Source organism: Xyrauchen texanus, chromosome 33, assembly GCF_025860055.1.
Source record: "Xyrauchen texanus isolate HMW12.3.18 chromosome 33, RBS_HiC_50CHRs, whole genome shotgun sequence".
Classification (NCBI taxonomy): domain Eukaryota; kingdom Metazoa; phylum Chordata; class Actinopteri; order Cypriniformes; family Catostomidae; genus Xyrauchen; species Xyrauchen texanus.
The window spans coordinates 26,633,939-26,654,063 of NC_068308.1; the positions used below are offsets into that span (position 1 = coordinate 26,633,939).

Here is a 20,125-nt window from a genome sequence, read left to right on the forward strand (position 1 = left end):
CTCTTTGTGAGAGTGTCGTGGTATAGCACCATTGAGAAGGAATGTTTGGCCATCAAGTGGGTTGTCCTACCCTTCGGTATTACCTCCTGGGATGGCTTTTCACCCTATGTTCAGACCACGCCCACTCCAGTGGCTCCATCACATGAAGGATAACAACATGCAGATCACCCATTGGTATCTGGATTTTCAGCCCTTTAAGTTCGAGGTGGTCCACAGACCAGGGGCGCTTTATATATTTAAATATATAAACTCAGCAAATTGAAATGTCCCTTTTTCAGGACACTATTTCAGGACGCTATTATTTAAAGATAATATAGAGGTTTGATTACTAATCCAAATAACAGTGTTTTCCATGCTTGTTCAATGAACAATAAACAATTAATGAACATGCACCTGTGGGCCAGTCAATAAGACACTACCAGCTTACAAATGGTAGGCAATTATGGTCACAGTTATAAAAACTTAGGACACTAAAGAGACCTTTCTACTGACTCTGAAATTCACAAAAAGAAAGATGCCCAGGGTCCCTGCTCATGTGAATGTGCCTTAGGCATGCTGCATGGAGGCATGAGGACTGCAGATGTGGCCAGGGCAACTGTTGTAAGGCAGGTCCTTACAGACATCACCGGCAACAACATCGCCTATGGGCACAAACCCACCTTAACTGGACCAGACAGGACTGGCAAAAAGTGCTCTTCACTGACTTGTCGCAGTTTATCATTGAAGGAATGAGCGTTACACCGAGGCCTGTACTTTGGAGCGGGATCGATTTGGAGGTGAGGGTCCGTTATGTTCTGGGGCGGTGTGTCACAGCATCATCAGACTGAGCTTGTTGTCATTGCAGGCAATCTCAACAATGTGCGTTACAGGGAAGACATCCTCCTCCCTCATGTGGTACCCTTCCTGCAGGCTCATCCTGATATGACACTCCAGCATGACAATGCCACCAGCCATACTGGTCATTCTGTGTACGATTTCCTACAAGACAGGTATGTCAGTGTTCTGCCATGGCCAGCGAAGAGTCCGCATCTCAATCCTATTGAGTACATCTGGGACCTGTTGGATCGGAGGGTGAGGGCTAGGACCATTCCCTCAGAAATATCTGGGAACTTGCGATGTGGCTTGGTGGAAGATTGGGGTAACATCTCACAGCAAGAACTGGCAAATCTGGTGCAGTCAATGAGGAGGAGATGCACTGCAATCTGGTGGACACACCAGATACTGACTTTTACTGTCAGCTTATGCCTTAGATGTTGAATATTTTTATTTTCATACAAATAATTACACTTGTTAAGTTTGCTGAAAATAAAAGCAGTTGAAAGTGAGAGGATGTTTAATTTTTTGCTGAGTTTTGTATACATATATATATATATATATATATATTACACAAACAATGTCAACAACAGCTTATAAGGACACAAAACTCCTGCCAAAGCACTGCGGGGAATCAGGATGCTTAAGCGGCCAATTTACCAGCAAAGCATCAAGCGGCAAGACGGACTAAATGTTCACCGGAACACTGCAGGGGAGAGGAGAGTGACTCATGTATTTCAATGGCAAATCGAGCTTCTCTAAGACATCTGGGATTATTTTTATTCTCCCACGTCAACATCTGCGAGAGGTGACTGCTGGTTGATGCTTGGGAATTTTTCAATTTTCAATGTTTTCACACTTAGTTAGGTTACCTGAGGACCTTCATGCAACAACAAAAAAATCCTTTTATGTTTAATTGAATAAGCTTTAAGTCGGTTTTGATAAGCACAATAATTAGAAGAACACAGGGGCACTTGCAGGGCATTCATTAAATTGGGAGACAGAAAGCAAAATCCATTCAAGCTATACAACTAATTAATAGGGAAAAGCAGTGTTTGGTTCACTGAGTGTCCCATTGGGTGCTGTCGGTAACATTTTCCATGAAGATGAGCGCTTTCACATTCAATCGCATCAGAAATACAGGGGCGCTGCTCTTTACTGCCTTCTGTTGGTGGATTGGCGAATATCTACACTCTCAAACATAAAACAGGCTTGCATAGGCCTATATATCTTTCTCAGATCCAACTCCACCGTATAGCTGCTAGCATAAGGAGACAGCCTCTGAATAAGTTGTTAGATTATAGAAGAAACGAGCCCATCTTAAACACAAAGATAGTTCCCAGTATTTGAGTTTCACTAAAAGGGGGAAAAAATGACAATTACTTTACCCTTTTACACATTACTTATTTAGAGTTTTACAGGAGCTGCATGACCTATTTATTTTGTGCCTTACATAGAGGCAGGCAGTTACTCAGAGTTTCTCTGGTGTACTGTTTCTGCTTTGAGTGGTAATGGACAGAACGCACAACTCAGAGTGAGATGATATAAGCTATTAGAGAGAGAGAGAGGGGGGCTACCAGAGAGGACGGGAATAGCACAGCGTGGTGTGATGCAAAAGTGTTTCTTTTTGTTTGAAAATGTTGAATTTTTGAACATGTGATGTCAGACTTATAGATGTCACAGATCTAAATTATCCCAACAAATAAGGGCAACTTGATATCAATTTGGTAAAGTATTTTTTTTATAAAAATCCCTTTTCTAACATTAGTCAAACATATTGAAGACACTTATACTAATTACATATTTTGAAAAAAAAAGAGAGAAGGTTTTAATGCAACTAGTAGTTAATTTGTTTAATAAAATGTGTATCAAAATGTTAACTCTATGAGAATAGCTGAGAATCTAATTTCTCATATTGTTGTGTTAAACAGATTCACTCTAAAATTATAATTCTCTCATCATTTATTCACCCTCATGCCATACCAGATGCGTACTACTTTTAGAAGAAAATTTCAGCTCTGTAGGTCCATAAAAAGCTAATGAATAGTGGCCAGACGTTTGAAACTCCAAAAAATGCATATGCAGTTTTTTTGTTCAGCCAAAATCCCAATTATAACCAGAAAAAAATAAGATTTGGTGCATAATGTGGAACTCTAAAGTATAACTAAGCCCGAAACACACCGGGCTTTTCCAAAACCTAGTGAGCTTCCTCCGGAAACAGCATATTAAGACATCATAGGAGCACTACCAATGAAAAGGCTGTTCCAAAACCTAGGTATCTTAATTATACTGCCTCGATACCTCATTTTGGACAAATGTTACGGTAGTATCTTATGTAGGCTATCCTTCACCTGGCAGGTGATCCCAGAATGCACCGTGATGAGCTTGGCAGAAAAAGAAATCCAAGATGGCAGAGGAAGCGAGAGAAATTTGGATTATAAATATACTTCTAATACATTCAATACTTAAAATTATCAATCATTTTATATATAATAGAAAACTGACTATTTTACTCAAAATATGTGTGTACTATACGTATTTATGCGTATAGTGTTGTACCTCTTGCGTCAACTGTATTGAAATAAGTTGCGAGTCGAGTCTAGCGTGCGCTGTGCACAAGCCCACGTTTGAATAATGTGCGGAGCTGCCGCCTATGTAATCACACGCTTTAGACATCATTTCAGTAAGGATGCTGCCATAGAACAGTGAATCTCAACCAGGGGGGGCGGAGCCCACTATTTAAAATAAGATATATTGAAATACTTCAATTTAATTAAAATGCTAAAAAATTATTTAAGATGTATGCCTACAAATTATAAACAGACTCTTTCTGAAACCTCTAGATTAAAAAATTAACCATGATTAATATTTAACTAGTTTAGGGCGATGGGGCCTTCAAATATGGTCTTGGACAGTGGGGGCCTTGGAGTCAAAAAGGTTGTGAACCACTGCCATAGAAGACAGCTGCCTATTTAGGCAGGAGACAGCAAGGCAATTCACTAAGTTTTGGAACAGACCTGTGTTTTGAAATTATGAAAAAAAATCAATGGCAATTATCAGCATAGACTTTTGCTGATAACCGATAGTTCCAAAAAGCAACTATCGGCACCGATAAATTGGTAAAACCGATACATTGGTCTACCTCTACACTGGAGTACGATGAATTTCTTTAATGCGACCTTTTAGAAATTAATACACATCTGGGATGGCATGAGGGTGAGTAAATTATGAGAATTTTCATTTTGGGGTGACCTATCCCTTTAATTATGGTATGCCTTCCCTCCTCCCCACAGGCCTCTTGATAGCCTGAACCACTTCAATGGCAATAAGTCAGAGGCAGTCTGCAGACAGCACTGGTACAAGCCTGACCTATTTAAATCCTGTCAAAGCAGGTGGACCTGTCTCTTACTTGACTGCTCAGTACAGGTAAAATAAGGACATACAATCAATCAATCCCAAATGAATCAGTCAGTATCTGTGATCCCTTTCATTGTGAGTGTTCCAGTCAGCCCATTTACTGTATGTACCTCAAATATCCTCATCTTGACATAGGATAATGACTCACAGCAAATCATAGCCTGGGTAGAGATTCTGCCCTCATTATCATGACAGAGACTCCACTGAAATGGAAGGTGAAAGCCAAACCAGGGCTTGGTAAATTGGATTATGTTATTTTATATAAATATATGCATTTGGAGTGCCCTGTACCGTAAACTACATATTATGACATAAGCCACAATATTTTAGACTAAATTATGCAATATACATTAAATAAAGGCTGTTGTCTATATCGGAAGTGACATTTTGTGAGAACTAGTGAAGATCGAGTGATGAATGGATTAAAACAAATGTCTATTATCTCTTTATGATGTACATCAATTAGTGAAATGGCTCATCTGACATGCATCTTAGCTTTGTTAAATTATGATTTGACATTCTTTTTAGAATTTTCCAAAATTTTGGACCTGTCCACAAACAGCAAATAATGAATATATTAACATATATTGCTCCAATATAAATTACATGCTACAATATATGTGCAGATGTTTACACATAAAAATGTAGATGGTATCTTTCTTCCATGAGGAAAAATACCATTGTTTTTGATGTACCATACTGTTGAATAAGAAGGAAGGCAATCTTGTGGCATTGTGACAATTTCGCAATAAAACACTCTTAATTGCTTTTTCCAAAAAACCAGTACAGAATAACAAACCTAATGCAATACTGCCACCTAGAGTGAGAGCTCCTAATGTCAACATTTCCCTGAGAAACATGTCAATTAATGTTCATTTCAGTAAATTCAAACCCCAAAAACAAATAAAAGAGGCAATTCCAGACATTAAAATTGTCAAGGATTTTACAGTCATAAAAATACAGCCATCATCTTCAAATGTATTTACATTTATTAATGATGGAACTGCAAGGAGATAAATACAGTACAATAGAGTGTCAACCTGGTGCATCACATTTTAGGCACTTAGCATACAAAAATAAACTTGTCTCTCAGATCCCAATGAAACCTGTGTGACATGAACAATACAACCAGAAGGAAGGACTTTTTTATTTTTTGCTTCAGGACAAACATTATTTGGTTGACAGGTGATTGAGTTATGACTATATATTTGCTCATTCATGGCATGACATTACTTGTTTCAAGCTGAGCCATTTGAGCTGAATATTAGTCAACTGTTATGGTTTGCATAAAACTTCCACTACTTCACATGTATAACGGTGATTGTCATGTCACAAAGAGGGTGAGAAACATACAGTGAATTTAAGACAAAACATTCTATACCAACAAAATTCTTGTGTAACCTATTTGTTAGATGCATGGTTAACTGGTTAAACATGGGAAAATCACAGATTCATCCAAACAATTATAAAAACATGGAACACTACTTACATATAGGATGGATTATTACCTCTCTGCCATCAAAGCTTCTTACACTGTCAAGCACCATGGACAAAGACCAATCTGACATCTCTCAGTGAGATATCAGTGTAGCAGACCAGATAACTTGTGAGTAGTCTAGTTTAAAAAGAAACAAATTCTATAAAAAGAACCTCTAAAATTTGCAGATTGACAGATCAATTTAAAAAGGCCATTGAGCACAAATTATCTGTTCTCTACAGTGTTAACGGAGTTGACCTTTTCAAAAACAATAGTTGCATCCAATTTCCAGTAAAGCCTGCCCTTTTAATGATATATGCTGAATGCTTTGACGCTGCTTTAATGCTTTTTAACCAATTGTTTATATGGATTCTTATTGTCACATCTTATTGTAAACAATCATAGTGAAAATTCTTGATATTGGGGCTACTATTAAGAAAACAGTGTCTCAGAGAATATCCTGGTTTAGGGGAAGTTTCAACACCTAGTAAACCACTACTTTTAACCACTATATAAATGGTTTCCAAGTCCATTGAAAACAAAACTCCATACAATCTAACAAGGACAAATGGTCACAACTTAATCTATGAACTCTGCCAAGCACACAAGAATCTTTTGCCATTACAGTGAAAAGAACAGACCATCTGGTTTAAACTTTGAGGCAGAATGAGGCACTCAAGTTTAACAGAAAATGAACATACATTTAGTGTTTGGTTGGCTATTTGAGGTTTGTTGGCTTGCATCTCAATACATCCTGTCTTATCTTTTTTCAGTAAATCCTAATCATACAGTTGCAGGTGCATTTCTTCATTTCAAAAGAGGAAAGGAACAGAAGAAAAACAAAAGCACTGAAGCGATAACCAACAGATGTAAGTTCGGAAACAACATCTTAACAGAGAAAAGTTTTTATAAAATCCATTATTGCTACTGAAATGACACCGGGTCTGATTTGAAGTAATGAAGGGAGATGCATGGCACCAGAGAAATATAAATGTGACCCAAATGAACAATATGAGAACTGATACATCAAAATACAGCGTAGAAATGGCAAACCACCTCAAGGGACACAATGGTTTTAAAAGGATGGCTTCCACAGGAACCAGTTGGTTTGTTTTAGGTAAATTTGTTGTGTCTGTCACAATTCCTAAAATAACACTTTAAACTTGCAGGTATAACCACACAATTGTTTACTCCATTCATTCTGAAAATGTTCAAAATATCTAAGGACATTAATTGTAAAGTTAAATGAGTGTTCAGGTTCCATGAACTCTTACAGTGTAGGCATGACATGTAGCCAACTGTACTTAAATTGTACATAATTGTAGATCTACAAACACAGCTTCCAACTGAAGATAATAACCTCTTTATAAACTGAACAGTTCATTCAAAGATTATGGAATTACCTGAGAAATCTGTTCAATTGTCTGCACTAAAAGAGGTCTATAAGAGACAGCACCTTCTTTTCATACCAGTGATCTTCCTGTGGGCACCATAAACATACAATGTGTCCAGTTTTCACAGTTCCATTTTATACAACTCAAGTTTTTTTTTTTTTTTTTTTTTTTATATACAAGGGTTAAAACTATATACATAAAAACTGGTTTCAGGTACCAAACTCTTTTCTATTACACTATACCCTTTAAAAGCTTCTGAAGAAAAATTTATGGAAAAATAATGTTAGGTTAAGTGTATCTTACTGTACTACACTATTAAAAAATTAAATAAATGTAAAAAATCTGTTTTCTACAATGACAGATGGCATGTTGCCTTATCCAGGGGCTCTGTAGTTGCATTAGAACAGCTTGTTCCAGTCTGTTGTTGCCTCCATAAGATGCCGTTGACCATGGCAAATCCAGTCCTCTTGGTTGTTGAAAATTCGTCCACAAAACCAGCAACAAAACATTGACTGCTGCTCTGAACCAACAGATGAGGACCTCACCACCTCATACTTATTTCTATTTGTCTTTTTTAACTTGAGTTTTAAGAAGAATCTCTCTTGAACAGTGACTCCAACTGGCCTGGATGTTGCACCGCCACTGCTGCTGGAAGCATTCTGCTTTGAAAGTGTACTTGAAGGATCAGCAAGGTTCAGCTCAGAGAGGGCTTTAACTGTACTTTGGGACAGTGCCACTTTGAAAACTTCCCCTTTGTACTTGTTCACAGACCTCATGATGCTAGCAACTTCAGGAATGTCTGCATCAGGGTGATTCAGCACAACCACAGGCTGGTTTTGACGTGGACATTTGATTTCTTGAAGTGGACTAAAGGGACAGAGCCTCAGCGTTCTCTCAACATCTTTTGCAACAGGCTTCCAAATTGAGGTAGCATCTTTCTCAGCTGATGTATTGCTTGAGATTCTCCTTGTTTTAGAAGAGCTCTCTTGCATTTCCTCAAACAAAGCCCTTCGCCGCCTCTTCCTTTGCCTTTGTGGACGGGTGGGACAGGGAACAAGTGGTGACCTCTGTAATGCTACATCATGATCACCCTTGCTTTTGATTTGAATATTTGACTGGGGTAGAATAAGCTGTGCTGGGATCAGATTATTAGCAGGATCCTGGGAAATTGTAGACAATTTCAGGCCTGCAGACACACTGCTCAAAGATTTATTTGAGGACATTAAGAAGCAAGGTGACTGTAACGAACTTGTGGCAAGGTATACAGGCTTTTTGGCTGAGGTGGTGGTGTATGGAGTGCTAGAGAGAAATCTGGTGCCATTAGGACCTCTAAGAATCTTAAGGAAAACCCTGTTTTTGCCACTGTCATTTACTTGGTTGCCCTGGTTGGTAGATTTCCCATCAGAATTATTCAAAAGTATACCTGACTTAGCTGGAGAAATGTATCTAACCAAGTAAGCTTGTCTCCCAGTCTGCAAAGGACTAGATTTATCAGCTGTACACACAGGCATGGCCAGTAAAGGACGGGTTGCAAGCACAGGTTTGGAACTTGCAACAGTGGACTCACTGCTAACTGGGGTAACAGGGTGTGGTCTTTGAACTAAATAACATGTCTGTGGCATATTGGTTGCCTGTTCTCCTGATGAGGACCTGACGGGACTTGATAAGAGAAGAGAACCTTTAAGAGCAGCGGCGTTGAAGAAGTAGCGATTTCCGCTGCCACTTGGTGCCATTTGAACCGTTGCTTGGCCTTTAGTTTCCCCATTTGAACTTTGTGCAGACATTCCAATTCTGCCTCCATTTAAAGTGAGAGCTAGTCCTGTAGTCTTGCTGTGCGTTTCAATGCCAGGTTTCACATAAGACACATTAATTTGGGGAGAACATGACTTAGTAATGAGCTTGAACCCAGCTCCACTTTTTAGCTGAACTGGAACAGCATATGGAGTCTCTGCAGATTGAAGGAACATCTGCTGTTTTCCTTCAGGTGTTTGCAAGATCCTAAGTGTGGTTTTGGTTGGCCTAACAGGTTCTTGTACTGTAGTCGAAGACTTAATTCTTTCTTTCTCAAGTTGCTGGCTAATGATGGCATCCGAGTGCTTTTCAAGTATTTTGCCCAAAACAACAGCACTATTCAAACTTGCTGCTGACCTATCTTCGTGTTTCTTCTCTGACATTGATGAGCAAGCTGTTTCTTGCTCGCTCTCTGGAAGCACGGGAAGGACTGAATCGTCAACACTAGCTATGCATTCATCAACCTCAATATCGCTATCTGACACTCGTTCTAATGCTCTCTCTTTACTTTTGTCATTTGCCCCTCCATGTTTGCTACCTTCTAAATCTTCTTCAGATTTTTCAATTGGAATAGGAGGAGATGCAGGCAGAGTTAAGCTCCATTCACCAAAATCTTCACCACACTCCTCTTCCTCCATCCCCTCCGTTAAATCTTCCTCAGGCTGCAGGGAATCAGGTGAGCTGCTTGAGGTATCTTTAGAATAATTCGAATAATTGTGAAAATTAAAAACTTCTTGACTTGGGGAATTAAGGGAGTTATTTTCAACCTCTGCGTTACAATCTTTGGCATCAGTCGATTTACCTGTACTAATTTTATTTTGTGGACTAGAGTTTGACTTTGGGGTTTCATTTGTAGTTAATTCAGGCGACTTGCAATTTACAACTATGCTATCTGATGCTAAAAACTCACTTGCGTTAGGAGCATAGCTAACATTTGGGAGAAACAGAGAGCTCTCTTCAACCACTGTTTTAGAGGACAAGGCCTTAATGGCAGTCGTCTCAGATAATGTCTTAACCTTATCGGAATCCTGCTCTTCTCCAGCCACTGAATCAGGTACTGCATTCTTTTCTACAGGACTTTTAGTAGGGGAGCTCTGTTCAGTTTTATCCTTGCATGGTTCACAATCTTCAGAGAAAATATTACTGAAGCATGTATTGTTTTCTAATTGAGGTTTCTGAATTAGAGATTCCTCTGCAATTGTTTTAGATGAAAGAATAGATTGCAGGATATTAGAGCTTGGAGCACTGTCATCTGCGGTCATTTCAGGGTTAAATTTTGCATGGGATATTGCATCAGAACATGTGATTTCATCAGCAGTCAAATGTGATACTGGGGGTTCATCCATAACTGAAGACAACACTACCTTCTTGTCTTTAGATGGTTCTATTTCAGCCATGGTTGAATCAGAAAGTGTTGTCTCGGAAACAGCTGAGGAAAGCTCTGAAGCTGAAACAGGAAGTGTGGCTGATGGATTTGCTGGCTCTGTGATCTTATTGGAGCTTTTTTCACAGAGCAAAGATATCTCATGAAGAGGACTGCTATGACGCAGGGATGAGGAAGAATCTTTTGATGTCGTAGATAGTCTGTCAACATTATGTGATGCTGAAGGAGATACTTGCGTTTTTTTTTTTATTTCTGCCTCCTCATTATAAACCTGCCCTGCCTCGCTTGCCCTCTCAAAGCTTATTTTATTCTCCTCTGTCAAGGGGGGCTGGTAGCCAATGTGATTTTCAACTTCCTGTGACTCTTCTTTAATTAAAGATGTAACATTGTTTTTAACACCAGTCTCATTTGTTTCTCCGGACTCTAAACTTAAGAGAGATCCTATGCTTGGTGAGGATGAGGAGCATGGGCTACTGGTTTTAACTTCATCTTCACCAATGTGTGAATCAGACACCTCATTGTCAGTGGAGTCCTCTAGTTTTGTTGGTATGACTTTAAGAACTAAATGTTTTTTACCATCTACCATCTTAAAGCCCATGACTTTAGTGGTGCAGTTAGGTGGAATTGAAATTTTATTTTTTACCATAAGAACGGTCAGTCCATTACTGTTGGTGGGATTCAGAAGTCCACTTCCAGGACTAATCTCATGCTCTTGTAACTTTGGTTGTGGTGTTGTTGGTGGAATGGGGTGCAAACATTGCGGTTCAGTCTTTAGGGGAGACTTTGTCCATTTATTATTCTCTTTTTTAACCCCAACAGCTCTTTCAAGAAAGTGCTGGGTGTCCTCCAAGGTTTTTTCAGGATTAAACAACCTGCCGTTGTGATCAAGTAGTCCTATGGCAGGGAGAGAGTTAAGTTTTGACATCCACTGTGGTTCTCTGGAACCTCCAACTGAAGAAGACTTTTTAAGCAGCAGTTTTAGTCCAGTAGAATTAACACCAGAATTGTCCTCAATTGCTTTCCGTTTGTTTGTTCTATCCATCTCGTCATTATGTGCCACAGTAAGATGTTTGTTCAGGTACTCTCTGCGAGCTGCACTATAGCCACAAATCTGACAAGAGAAAGGAAAAGTCCCTGAATGCACCAGGCTATGTCTCTGAAGCTCCCCTTGAGTGGGGCTAACATGTGGACATTTGACACATTTGTGAATGCGTTCATTGTGATGATGAATGTGTTGAACGAAGGTTCCTGCATCTCTGGTTGAAAACTCACACTTTTTACAGCGAAAATGTCCATTATGACTGTGGCATGCTGTATAGTGCCTGGTGAGCAAAAGAAGTGAATACTGCACACCATCATTGCAGATCTCACATGTGACCAAAGTGTTTCGATGTCCAATGCGATGTCGCTGGAGAGCAGAGAATTCATTGGTGACAAATGAGCACAAATCACAAGGATAAGTTGGAAGTGTCCCTTTGTGAACTCCTTGAAAATGTTTCAGCAAGTCATTAGGGCTGTAAGTGGTGTCATCTTTGCATTCGGAGCAACAAAAGCTCAGTATTTTTCCAGAAAAGATTGCACCCTGCTGCATCTTACATGGAGACTTTCCAGAGGGTTTGCCGTCTGTGTTGAGATTATCAGTGCCCGACTCCTCAGTGGGTGATTCATGTTGGACACAATGCTTATTGCAAGAATCTGTCTCTGGAAGCTGATGTGCCAACTCAAGAGGCAAAGTGTGCTCCAGTGAGGTGTCATCATCCTTGGTGTGGTCATGGCTTTCAGGGGGATCATCTGATGATGTCAGGTCAACCTCCATGCTTTAGAATAAAGGTTCCTGCAGTATTTGAAAAACATAATTAAACTAAAATATGTGATTAATAGCATTTTGTACAGCATTAAATGAAATGGACCACTTGCTACAATATCAGGGTAGTCGTGTTCATGCACTTTTTAATCAACATCAAGCTTTTACATTAAAATGTATATAAATACATAGGGGGAAGCATTTATCTAAGGTCTTTTCACTGGTCACATTTTTTCACCACCTTAATCACATTTTAGCCTTCACTAGTTTATTTAAAAGGTAACTAAACCCTAAACCAACTTTTTTTAGTTAATGATCTGTAAGAATGGGGCTTTATTAGTACTGGTCTTTGACATTTGTGTATAAAGTGTTTTAATTCTACAATATATGGTGTAAAAACGTCTGAGTGCTGCCCTCTTCAGGTTGAACGGTGGCTACTGCAGTTGAATTTTCCTATTGGCTGTTTGCGGTGCTCGTGGCGTAAGCGGTGACAGCTGACGTAAGCAGGTTCCAGCTCACCACGCCCTTGGTACGAGCTACCACGCCCATGGCAGTATAAAAACCATCTCGTTTCGTCAAAACCACTGTAGCGAGTCAGGAGTTGGAATTGCGAGTATTGAAAACGATCAGGATAGAGTATTTTAGCATCTATTTAGCATAGCATTTCTATAGTTATTTAGATTATTTCATGTAGCCTAAGTAGTTAATTAGCATATTTGTTAGTGTAGTATTGTTAGAAGCATAGTTAGTTAGTAGCATAGTATTGCATCAGTTAGGATAGCTTCAAGTTAGCGTAGATTATCTGTATTTAGTACAGTGGTCAGGATGGTACGTAGGTGTAGTGTTTCTGGTTGCAACAGCACTGCTGGACTGTATAGCTTTCCAGCAGACTTGGAAATTAGACGCCAGGGGTTGCACGTCCTTGTTCTGGAAGACCGCGAGTTCCCGCCTAGAGCTGGAGGAGTGTGCAAACTGCATTTTACGCGGGATTGCTTCTCCAACGCAATGGAGGTGGAAATGGGCTTCTCCAAACAGCTCGCGCTGAAAAGCGACGCAGTGCCAAACGCTGCTCCTCCTGCATGGACAGCGCCGTCTTGAGGTGAGTGATCATATATATTTGAATCACAATTTATGGTTAGGCTAAAGTTAATCCTCTGGGGTCGACAAACGCGCGTTCGCGATGCAGGAGTGTTAAACGTATTGCACCCTTATACATTGTATTACGGTACTGACTACCTGTATAGTTTTATTTGGAGGTATACGGTTTTGTACATGATGACGTTACGCTTTACGTCACATTCTTCTAAGTTGAGAGAACAGCTAACTGATGTTACGTTCAAGTGAAGCTTGCTAAATAAAAATCCTGCTAAAAGGATAAACATCACTGAACAGCGTTTCATTTGGTTTTTCCTGCACGCGAGTGAAGGTGAATGCGCACTCGGATGCTCAACAGGGAGTTAAAACCGCAGTTTGAGCCAGCGGCTCGAATTGATATGGCTCCGCCCTGTGTCCACAGACAATTCAACCTCCTCCACTTCAGGTGAAGGTGGGGGAGAAAGGTCCTCGACTTCAAAAGACCGCTCCGTGGCAAAGCTACTTGCGTCACTCCAGTCACTCTCCATTTTAGAGTCTGACAGCAGCTGTCAATTAATCTGTCACTACGGGTCTCAGGTGCACGTCCCCCCCCCACAGCCCTGCCCTCGGTTCGTCCCCTCTATCCCCGCTGGGGTCTGCCCACTTTTCGAGCATTTTTCAAATATTGCTAGTGGGTGGAGTCAGACTCTGAGCAGGGGTTTAGTTACCCTTTAAAATCTTCCTACAGTATGACTGATGCCTTTTTAAAAGTGCAAATATTTAATTTAGTATCTAAAATACCATAAAGTCATAAAAAGTAAGTAATATCCTGTTTTGTAATTAACTACAGATGCAGCATGTTAAGTATATCATTATTACACAAATAAAAAAGCCTTACAGATAACTTTTCAGAAAGTTATTATAAGCTAAATATTCAGTCCAGTGCCATCTACAAGTGATGCAAAATTGTTTAAAATCAATAAGCTACATACATGTATTATGACATGTTTATGTCATGACAACAGATGAGAAACATTTGAATATATTTGCATTAAGGCCTTTTACAGCCTATTTCTAAACTAAACTAAAGAATGGGCAGTTCGAATAACTTCCAGCAGTGTTCCAATGCTTTTGACCAATTTATTTCCATGACCTTTCCAGTGTTTGTGATTACTGGTTAAGGACTTTTGCAAATCATTGTATTTTCTCTTGAAAAAATGCAACTATGTTTAACACAGTATGTACACAATGAAGGACTTTTGAAATGTAATAATGTCTTCTATCAATTAAAAAAAAAAGCTTAACTAAAGCCTATCAAATTTGTAAGATTTAACAAACGAGTTAAACACAAAAATTAGTACCGGTACTATATTTAAGTATAACAACCCCCCAGTCCATGCATAAACTGTATAGAAACCATATTAAATTCCAGTGCAGCCAGAAAATCTCACAAGTGATGTCTTTAAGAGGGTGCACATCACTTCATTAGTAAACTCATGTGTAAAGTGTAATAAACGTTTATCAGAATGATCATGATCTAACACAGAATACATGCATATCGTATATCCATGTATTTAATCTGTCACAAACAGCCTTAATTTCTGTTTATTCATTTTTCAGAGCTGCTGCATTAGACAAACTTTTGAACAGATTAAACTGCACTAAAATGCACTGAACAATCTAACTCAGTAGATGCACAAACAAACTTGTAAAAAAAACACACACGATACAATTCAGATAAAAACTAGGCCATGCATCTTACGAATGCATAAAGTCAGCTCTCTGAATTGGCTTGACATTCACCAACTTTGTGCAACGCGGACACACAATGCACAGCCAACTAAAGGAAGTGCCATGTCAATCGACTTAGCACGACAATTATGGCCGTGCATTTTTGGATGCACTTCGACTTTCCCGCGACTCCCTCGCCGAACTAAATAGCGACGTGCTCAGTGAAAAAAATTCCCCCACAACACAGATATTTAACCAGGTCAACGAAAATATAGCAACTCGCCCACACCCACGCGAGTCATAACCAAACGATAAAAAAAAACCAAGAAGTCAATTAACGAGCTCATTACTAAAAAAAGTGACCATTACAATATTGCGCAATGGAAATACGTCATAATTAAGAACGCCGCTTCAAATCAACGTTGATTCGAGAAATGTACCTCTCTTTTCTCTTTAGACTTGCAGGTCGCTGACGGCAGCCATGACAGTTCCATCCGGGTTCCGCTCCCTCCACTGCGCGTGAGACAGGAACACACAGCGGATGAATATGGATTACCTGAAAGACTCATTAGATTCAATTTTACTAACATGTATTTCTCTTTTTCTTTTTTTAACAAATTCTCTCTAAGTAAAGCGCCTCTTCGGCTAATTTATGTATATTGCTGTTTAAATTGTGTCCATTACACTATAGTCCCTGTATTTCCTGTCCTCAACAGCAGCTGTCCAGCAAAAGTGGTCATGCATAGTGCTGCTTTGTAGACCCCAGAGACGCCATGACTCACTGTAGATCATGGCGCGCCATTTTGACCTACTATGTCATTACTCTATTGTTACATAGTTACAACAACGTTTATCAGAATATCCCTATTAAAATCGTAGTTCAGATACCTTAAATAGATGTATGAATTATTGGGCTATTATGTTGTTGATGATGAAGGTGATGATGATAACTATTTCGTTGTAGTTATCTAACAAACTTACATAACAAATGCCCATATTCTTTATTCGGATGCCCATTAGCTTCCTCAAACAAAACCCTTACGAAAATGTATCAGGGCAACCATGGACCTTGGAATATAAATGAAATGCATTTGAAAATCAAGTGTAGCTAACTAAAAATACATGTGTAGCTTGTCAGAAAAAATTTGTAAACATTACTTGAAATGGTTGTTCCTTTCTAAATAAATATTTCCTTGATAACTTGAAAACATGTGAAGTTTAATATGTAAAACAAAACAATTTTGAGTTAAAAATACTAAAAAAGCTGATGCAAAGAGTAATTAATTTTTTTTGTAAAACCAGCCCAATATATATTACAATGTAGCATGTGATCCAGACGCTGTTGTGATGGATGTGGCTCAGTGGTTGAGGCTCAGGTTTACTGACCAGAAGGACAGGGGTTCAAGCCCAGCACCACCAAGATGCCACTGTTGTGCCTTGAGCAGGCACTTAACCTATCTGCTCAGGGCTGTATCATGGCTGACCCTGACTCTGACCCCAGCTGCGGATATGTGAAACTAATAAATTTCACTGTATATATGCAAAAACTGTGTATAAGATGTGACCAAAATAAAGGATTCTTCTTCTTTAAAATAACATGTTAATTAAATTGTTGTTAGTGCAATAACATTTAGCCACCACAACACTTAGCCACCAAATTAAACAACACAATGGTAAACAATGTGTTATTAAAACAGCCCATAGGCCAGATGTGTTGTTTTTATTTTCCTGTGTGCAATTTAAAAAATTGATTTTTGCAAATTGCAAAGCATAATTTACCATTTCGTTTTGTAAACCACAATAATACAAAAAGCTCAAAGTCATTCAGCGTGTGCCAGTATTGAGGTAAAACCCTCACATTTTTAAACTAATACCCTCAACCTTTTAAACTAATACTTGCATATTAATGTATTTCATACTGTTGGGAACTTTGTTATAGTCTATTTTAAAATATAATGCATGAATTTTATCAAATTCACATCCATCACAACAGCGTTTGGATCACATGCTACACTGTAAAATATAGCCTATTGGACTGGTTTTACAAAAAATAAATAAATAATTACTCTTTGCATCAGCTTTTTTAGTATTTTTAACTCAACTAGTTTTTGTTTGACATATTAAATTTCACATGTTTTCAAGTTATCAAGGAAATATGTATTTTGTAAGGAACAACCATTTCAAGTAATGTTTACTCTATTTTTCTGACAAGCTACACATATATTTTAGTTAGCTACACTTGATTTTCAAATGCATTTCATTTCTATTCCAAGGTTCCTAATATAGCCTATTTATTATAAAATAGTAAAAAGAAAATGTGTAGTCAACAAAACAAGTGTACAATATTTATTCATTCACAACACTTCAACAGCAATAATTTGTTGAGAGAGGCTGTTTAAAAAATACAACAAATTTAAAACAGAAGTTAGACCCAGTCTATACCAACTATACTTAGTGCATATACATGAAATATACATATAGCCATACAATACATAAGATAGTAGATCCACATGTAAATGTAAGATAAAGAAGCTCCATCCAGAAATTAAAAAAGGAGAAGACAAGAAAACCATCTATAATCAGAAATATCATGAAGGATTTGAATCGAACGCATACATTTAAATGGGATGTTATTGGCTATACCAACAATTATTCAGCTTACTAGGCTTATTTTGTTTTTTATAAAGGGTTTAATAAGGTCCTTCCAGTGCTGTTTTCAAGTGATCATGAGTAGCTTATGAAATATAAGTATGCTATTAATCGCAATGCTTTCATTAGTGTCAGAAAAGTACCATATTGGGCTAAGTGACTGGGTCTATTCATATTAATAAAGTACATTCACAGCTTCTAAAAGGTATAACTCAGTGCTATAGCAGCCATTGTTAAAGCTGATGGGGACAAATCAATCAAACTCTCACATTTATCAAACCTATTTGCACCCATCATTCATGTGTCCTTTCCATTTGATCAAACAGAACATCACAAAATGTTAAAAGGTTAATGCAGAAGAGGATCTATTAATTTCCTGTATTATGTAAAATACAAAATCTTATTTTATTTTGAGCTAAAATGTTATATACCAAACAAACCCTTTTTATGACTGAGAGAATTATGGAAATGTTTTATATTATTGGCTGCTCAAAGTACATTATATGGTTGTTCAAATGCTTCTATTTATATGGTCACAGAATTAAATACAAGCTACCTGTCTTTTCAGTGAAAAGAATAATTGAATATATTCAAGGATAAAGCATAAGGTCTATGTTAATATAAAAATATAACATACATGTTTAATGTAACATTTAATTGCATCATAACTGATTGAATATCATTTTCTACTTATACTGTAAATTCCCTCTGCAGTTTATTTCAGGATATTACTTAAAAAATAAATATACAAATAAAAATAAATGTGTAATGTATAATTTTCACTCATAATGAAATATAAATATAGAATTTTCTAAATATATATTGGATGCTGATTCGTGTTATTAAAAATACATAAATAATAGCAAATTATTATTTTAAATCAATTAAACTATCAGTATACATTTTCTATAATATTATATTTTTCTATAATGTATAATGTTTATCTTTTTTATGTATGTCCTGTAACAAGCTTTAATAATTTATATTTCTTTTAAACGTTTGTAGTAAGTAGTAATACTTAAGGTGTGGCTTGTATTAGGTGTGAATTTGCCATTAGATCATAGAGCTCATTTAATCTTTAAAGTATAGAAGTGTTAGGACAGCCCACCTGAACCTAGGTGGGCAGGTAAAAAATAGTGGCAGCCTTCAGTTTTTGGTCAGAAAAACAAGGAGCAGTAACAAGTATCTAGCTTGACCTACTCAGATCTCATAGAATTATATTCTGAAAGTGACAACCAACAAATTCCTCTTTAGACATGTGGTCTGACTGCATTGGTAAGAATTTATTTTCTGGATATTTCCAGGATGTTTTTTAGCATATTTTGCATATGTTTGTGTGCATAAGTAATAACATATATATTTTTTAATTCTTAAAGCTCAAGATGGACACTCACAGGCCAGTAAGATTGCAGGCCGCAGGAAAATAACCTGTTTCACGAAAGAGCACTTGGAACTTCTGCGAATGGCTTTCAGTGTGGACCAATATCCTGGTATTAGTGTCAGAGAAAGTCTGTCTCAAGCTACTGGCCTGCCAGAGTCGCAAATTCAGGTATGTCAATATTGGTGTATTAATGTATAAAAACCAATATACATAGGTAAAGAGCATTGTAACCTTTAATAGAGAAATATGAATATGTAAATGTTTTGATTTTCCAGGTGTGGTTCCAGAACAAGAGGGCCAGAACCATGAAGAACAAAGCCATTTGGGTCTCACACGAGCTGGACACAGCCACTCCTCTGGCTAGCCCTTTCCTACCTCCTCATATGTCCAGTATGGGACTTAATGGACAGCAAAGGAGCATTCCAGAGGCATCCTTTAACATTGTTCAACCTCAGATGCCTCAGTTTCCACCAAGAGACTACAGCACACCTGTCATCAAACCACGACAAAGCAGACTGATGGGAACCAGCTCTTGTTCTTCTTCTCTGCCCTCTGATCTGCAAAAGTTGGCAGACAGATGGAGCTTGGGAGAAAGCACACAGTCCTCTCCTGAATCTACCTGGAGTCCACCAGAGCAGGGTTTTGGGAACTCCTACAAGGATGAGAGTAATACGTCCTACCCACCACCTCCTTACCCCCATCGTAAGTGCCAAGGTTGAGTATGCTACTGGCCTGGAGTCACTGCCAACCTCCCCGGCCTCTTCTGATTCTGCATTTTGGGACATGGGACTGGAAAATTGCTCTCCATCTGTACCATACTTTGACTGTTGCAGCCCATTGGACAGGCTTGTTGAGGAGCAGCCTGTGGGCCCACTCCCATTTCTGTCCACACAGTGTGTGGATGATGTCCTTGGGAAAATGGAACCAGCCTGTTGGATCTTAAATGGCCAGAAGGATCTACAGTCATTTTTAAATATGCCGCATCTAGGATTTTTCACTACTACTGAGACTGTTTTACACTGTTTTATCATAGAGTTTGTGATTTAAGTTGCTGCTTTTGAAATGTATTTATTTAGAATCATTATATGTAAAGTATAATATTGTGGAAGTGCAGGTTACAGAGCAATGTCAGATATCCACTTTGTACAATAATTTAACATACTTTATTTATTTTGTATTTCTACCAAGGAGAAGATTTGAAACAGACTGT

General features: G+C 38.2%; 2 protein-coding genes across 2 annotated transcripts; one reads left to right on the forward strand and one right to left on the reverse strand.

Annotated features, from left to right (window-relative positions):
- Positions 1-5,231: 5,231 nt before the first annotated feature.
- On the reverse strand, positions 5,232-15,394 carry si:ch211-214e3.5 (zinc finger protein 518A). Its single transcript, XM_052103046.1, has 2 exons — positions 15,326-15,394; positions 5,232-12,110 (listed from the first exon to the last, which is right to left on the reverse strand). The coding sequence occupies exon 2, from the start codon at positions 12,090-12,092 to the stop codon at positions 7,500-7,502; it is 4,593 nt and encodes a 1,530-aa protein (XP_051959006.1). The 5' UTR covers positions 12,093-12,110; positions 15,326-15,394; the 3' UTR covers positions 5,232-7,499.
- A 3,396-nt stretch (positions 15,395-18,790) lies between these two features.
- mxtx2 (mix-type homeobox gene 2) lies at positions 18,791-19,962 on the forward strand. The gene is given in 4 exon segments (XM_052103076.1): positions 18,791-18,809; positions 18,911-19,083; positions 19,191-19,619; positions 19,621-19,962. Coding segments are annotated over 4 exon segments (963 nt in total).
- Positions 19,963-20,125: the final 163 nt, after the last annotated feature.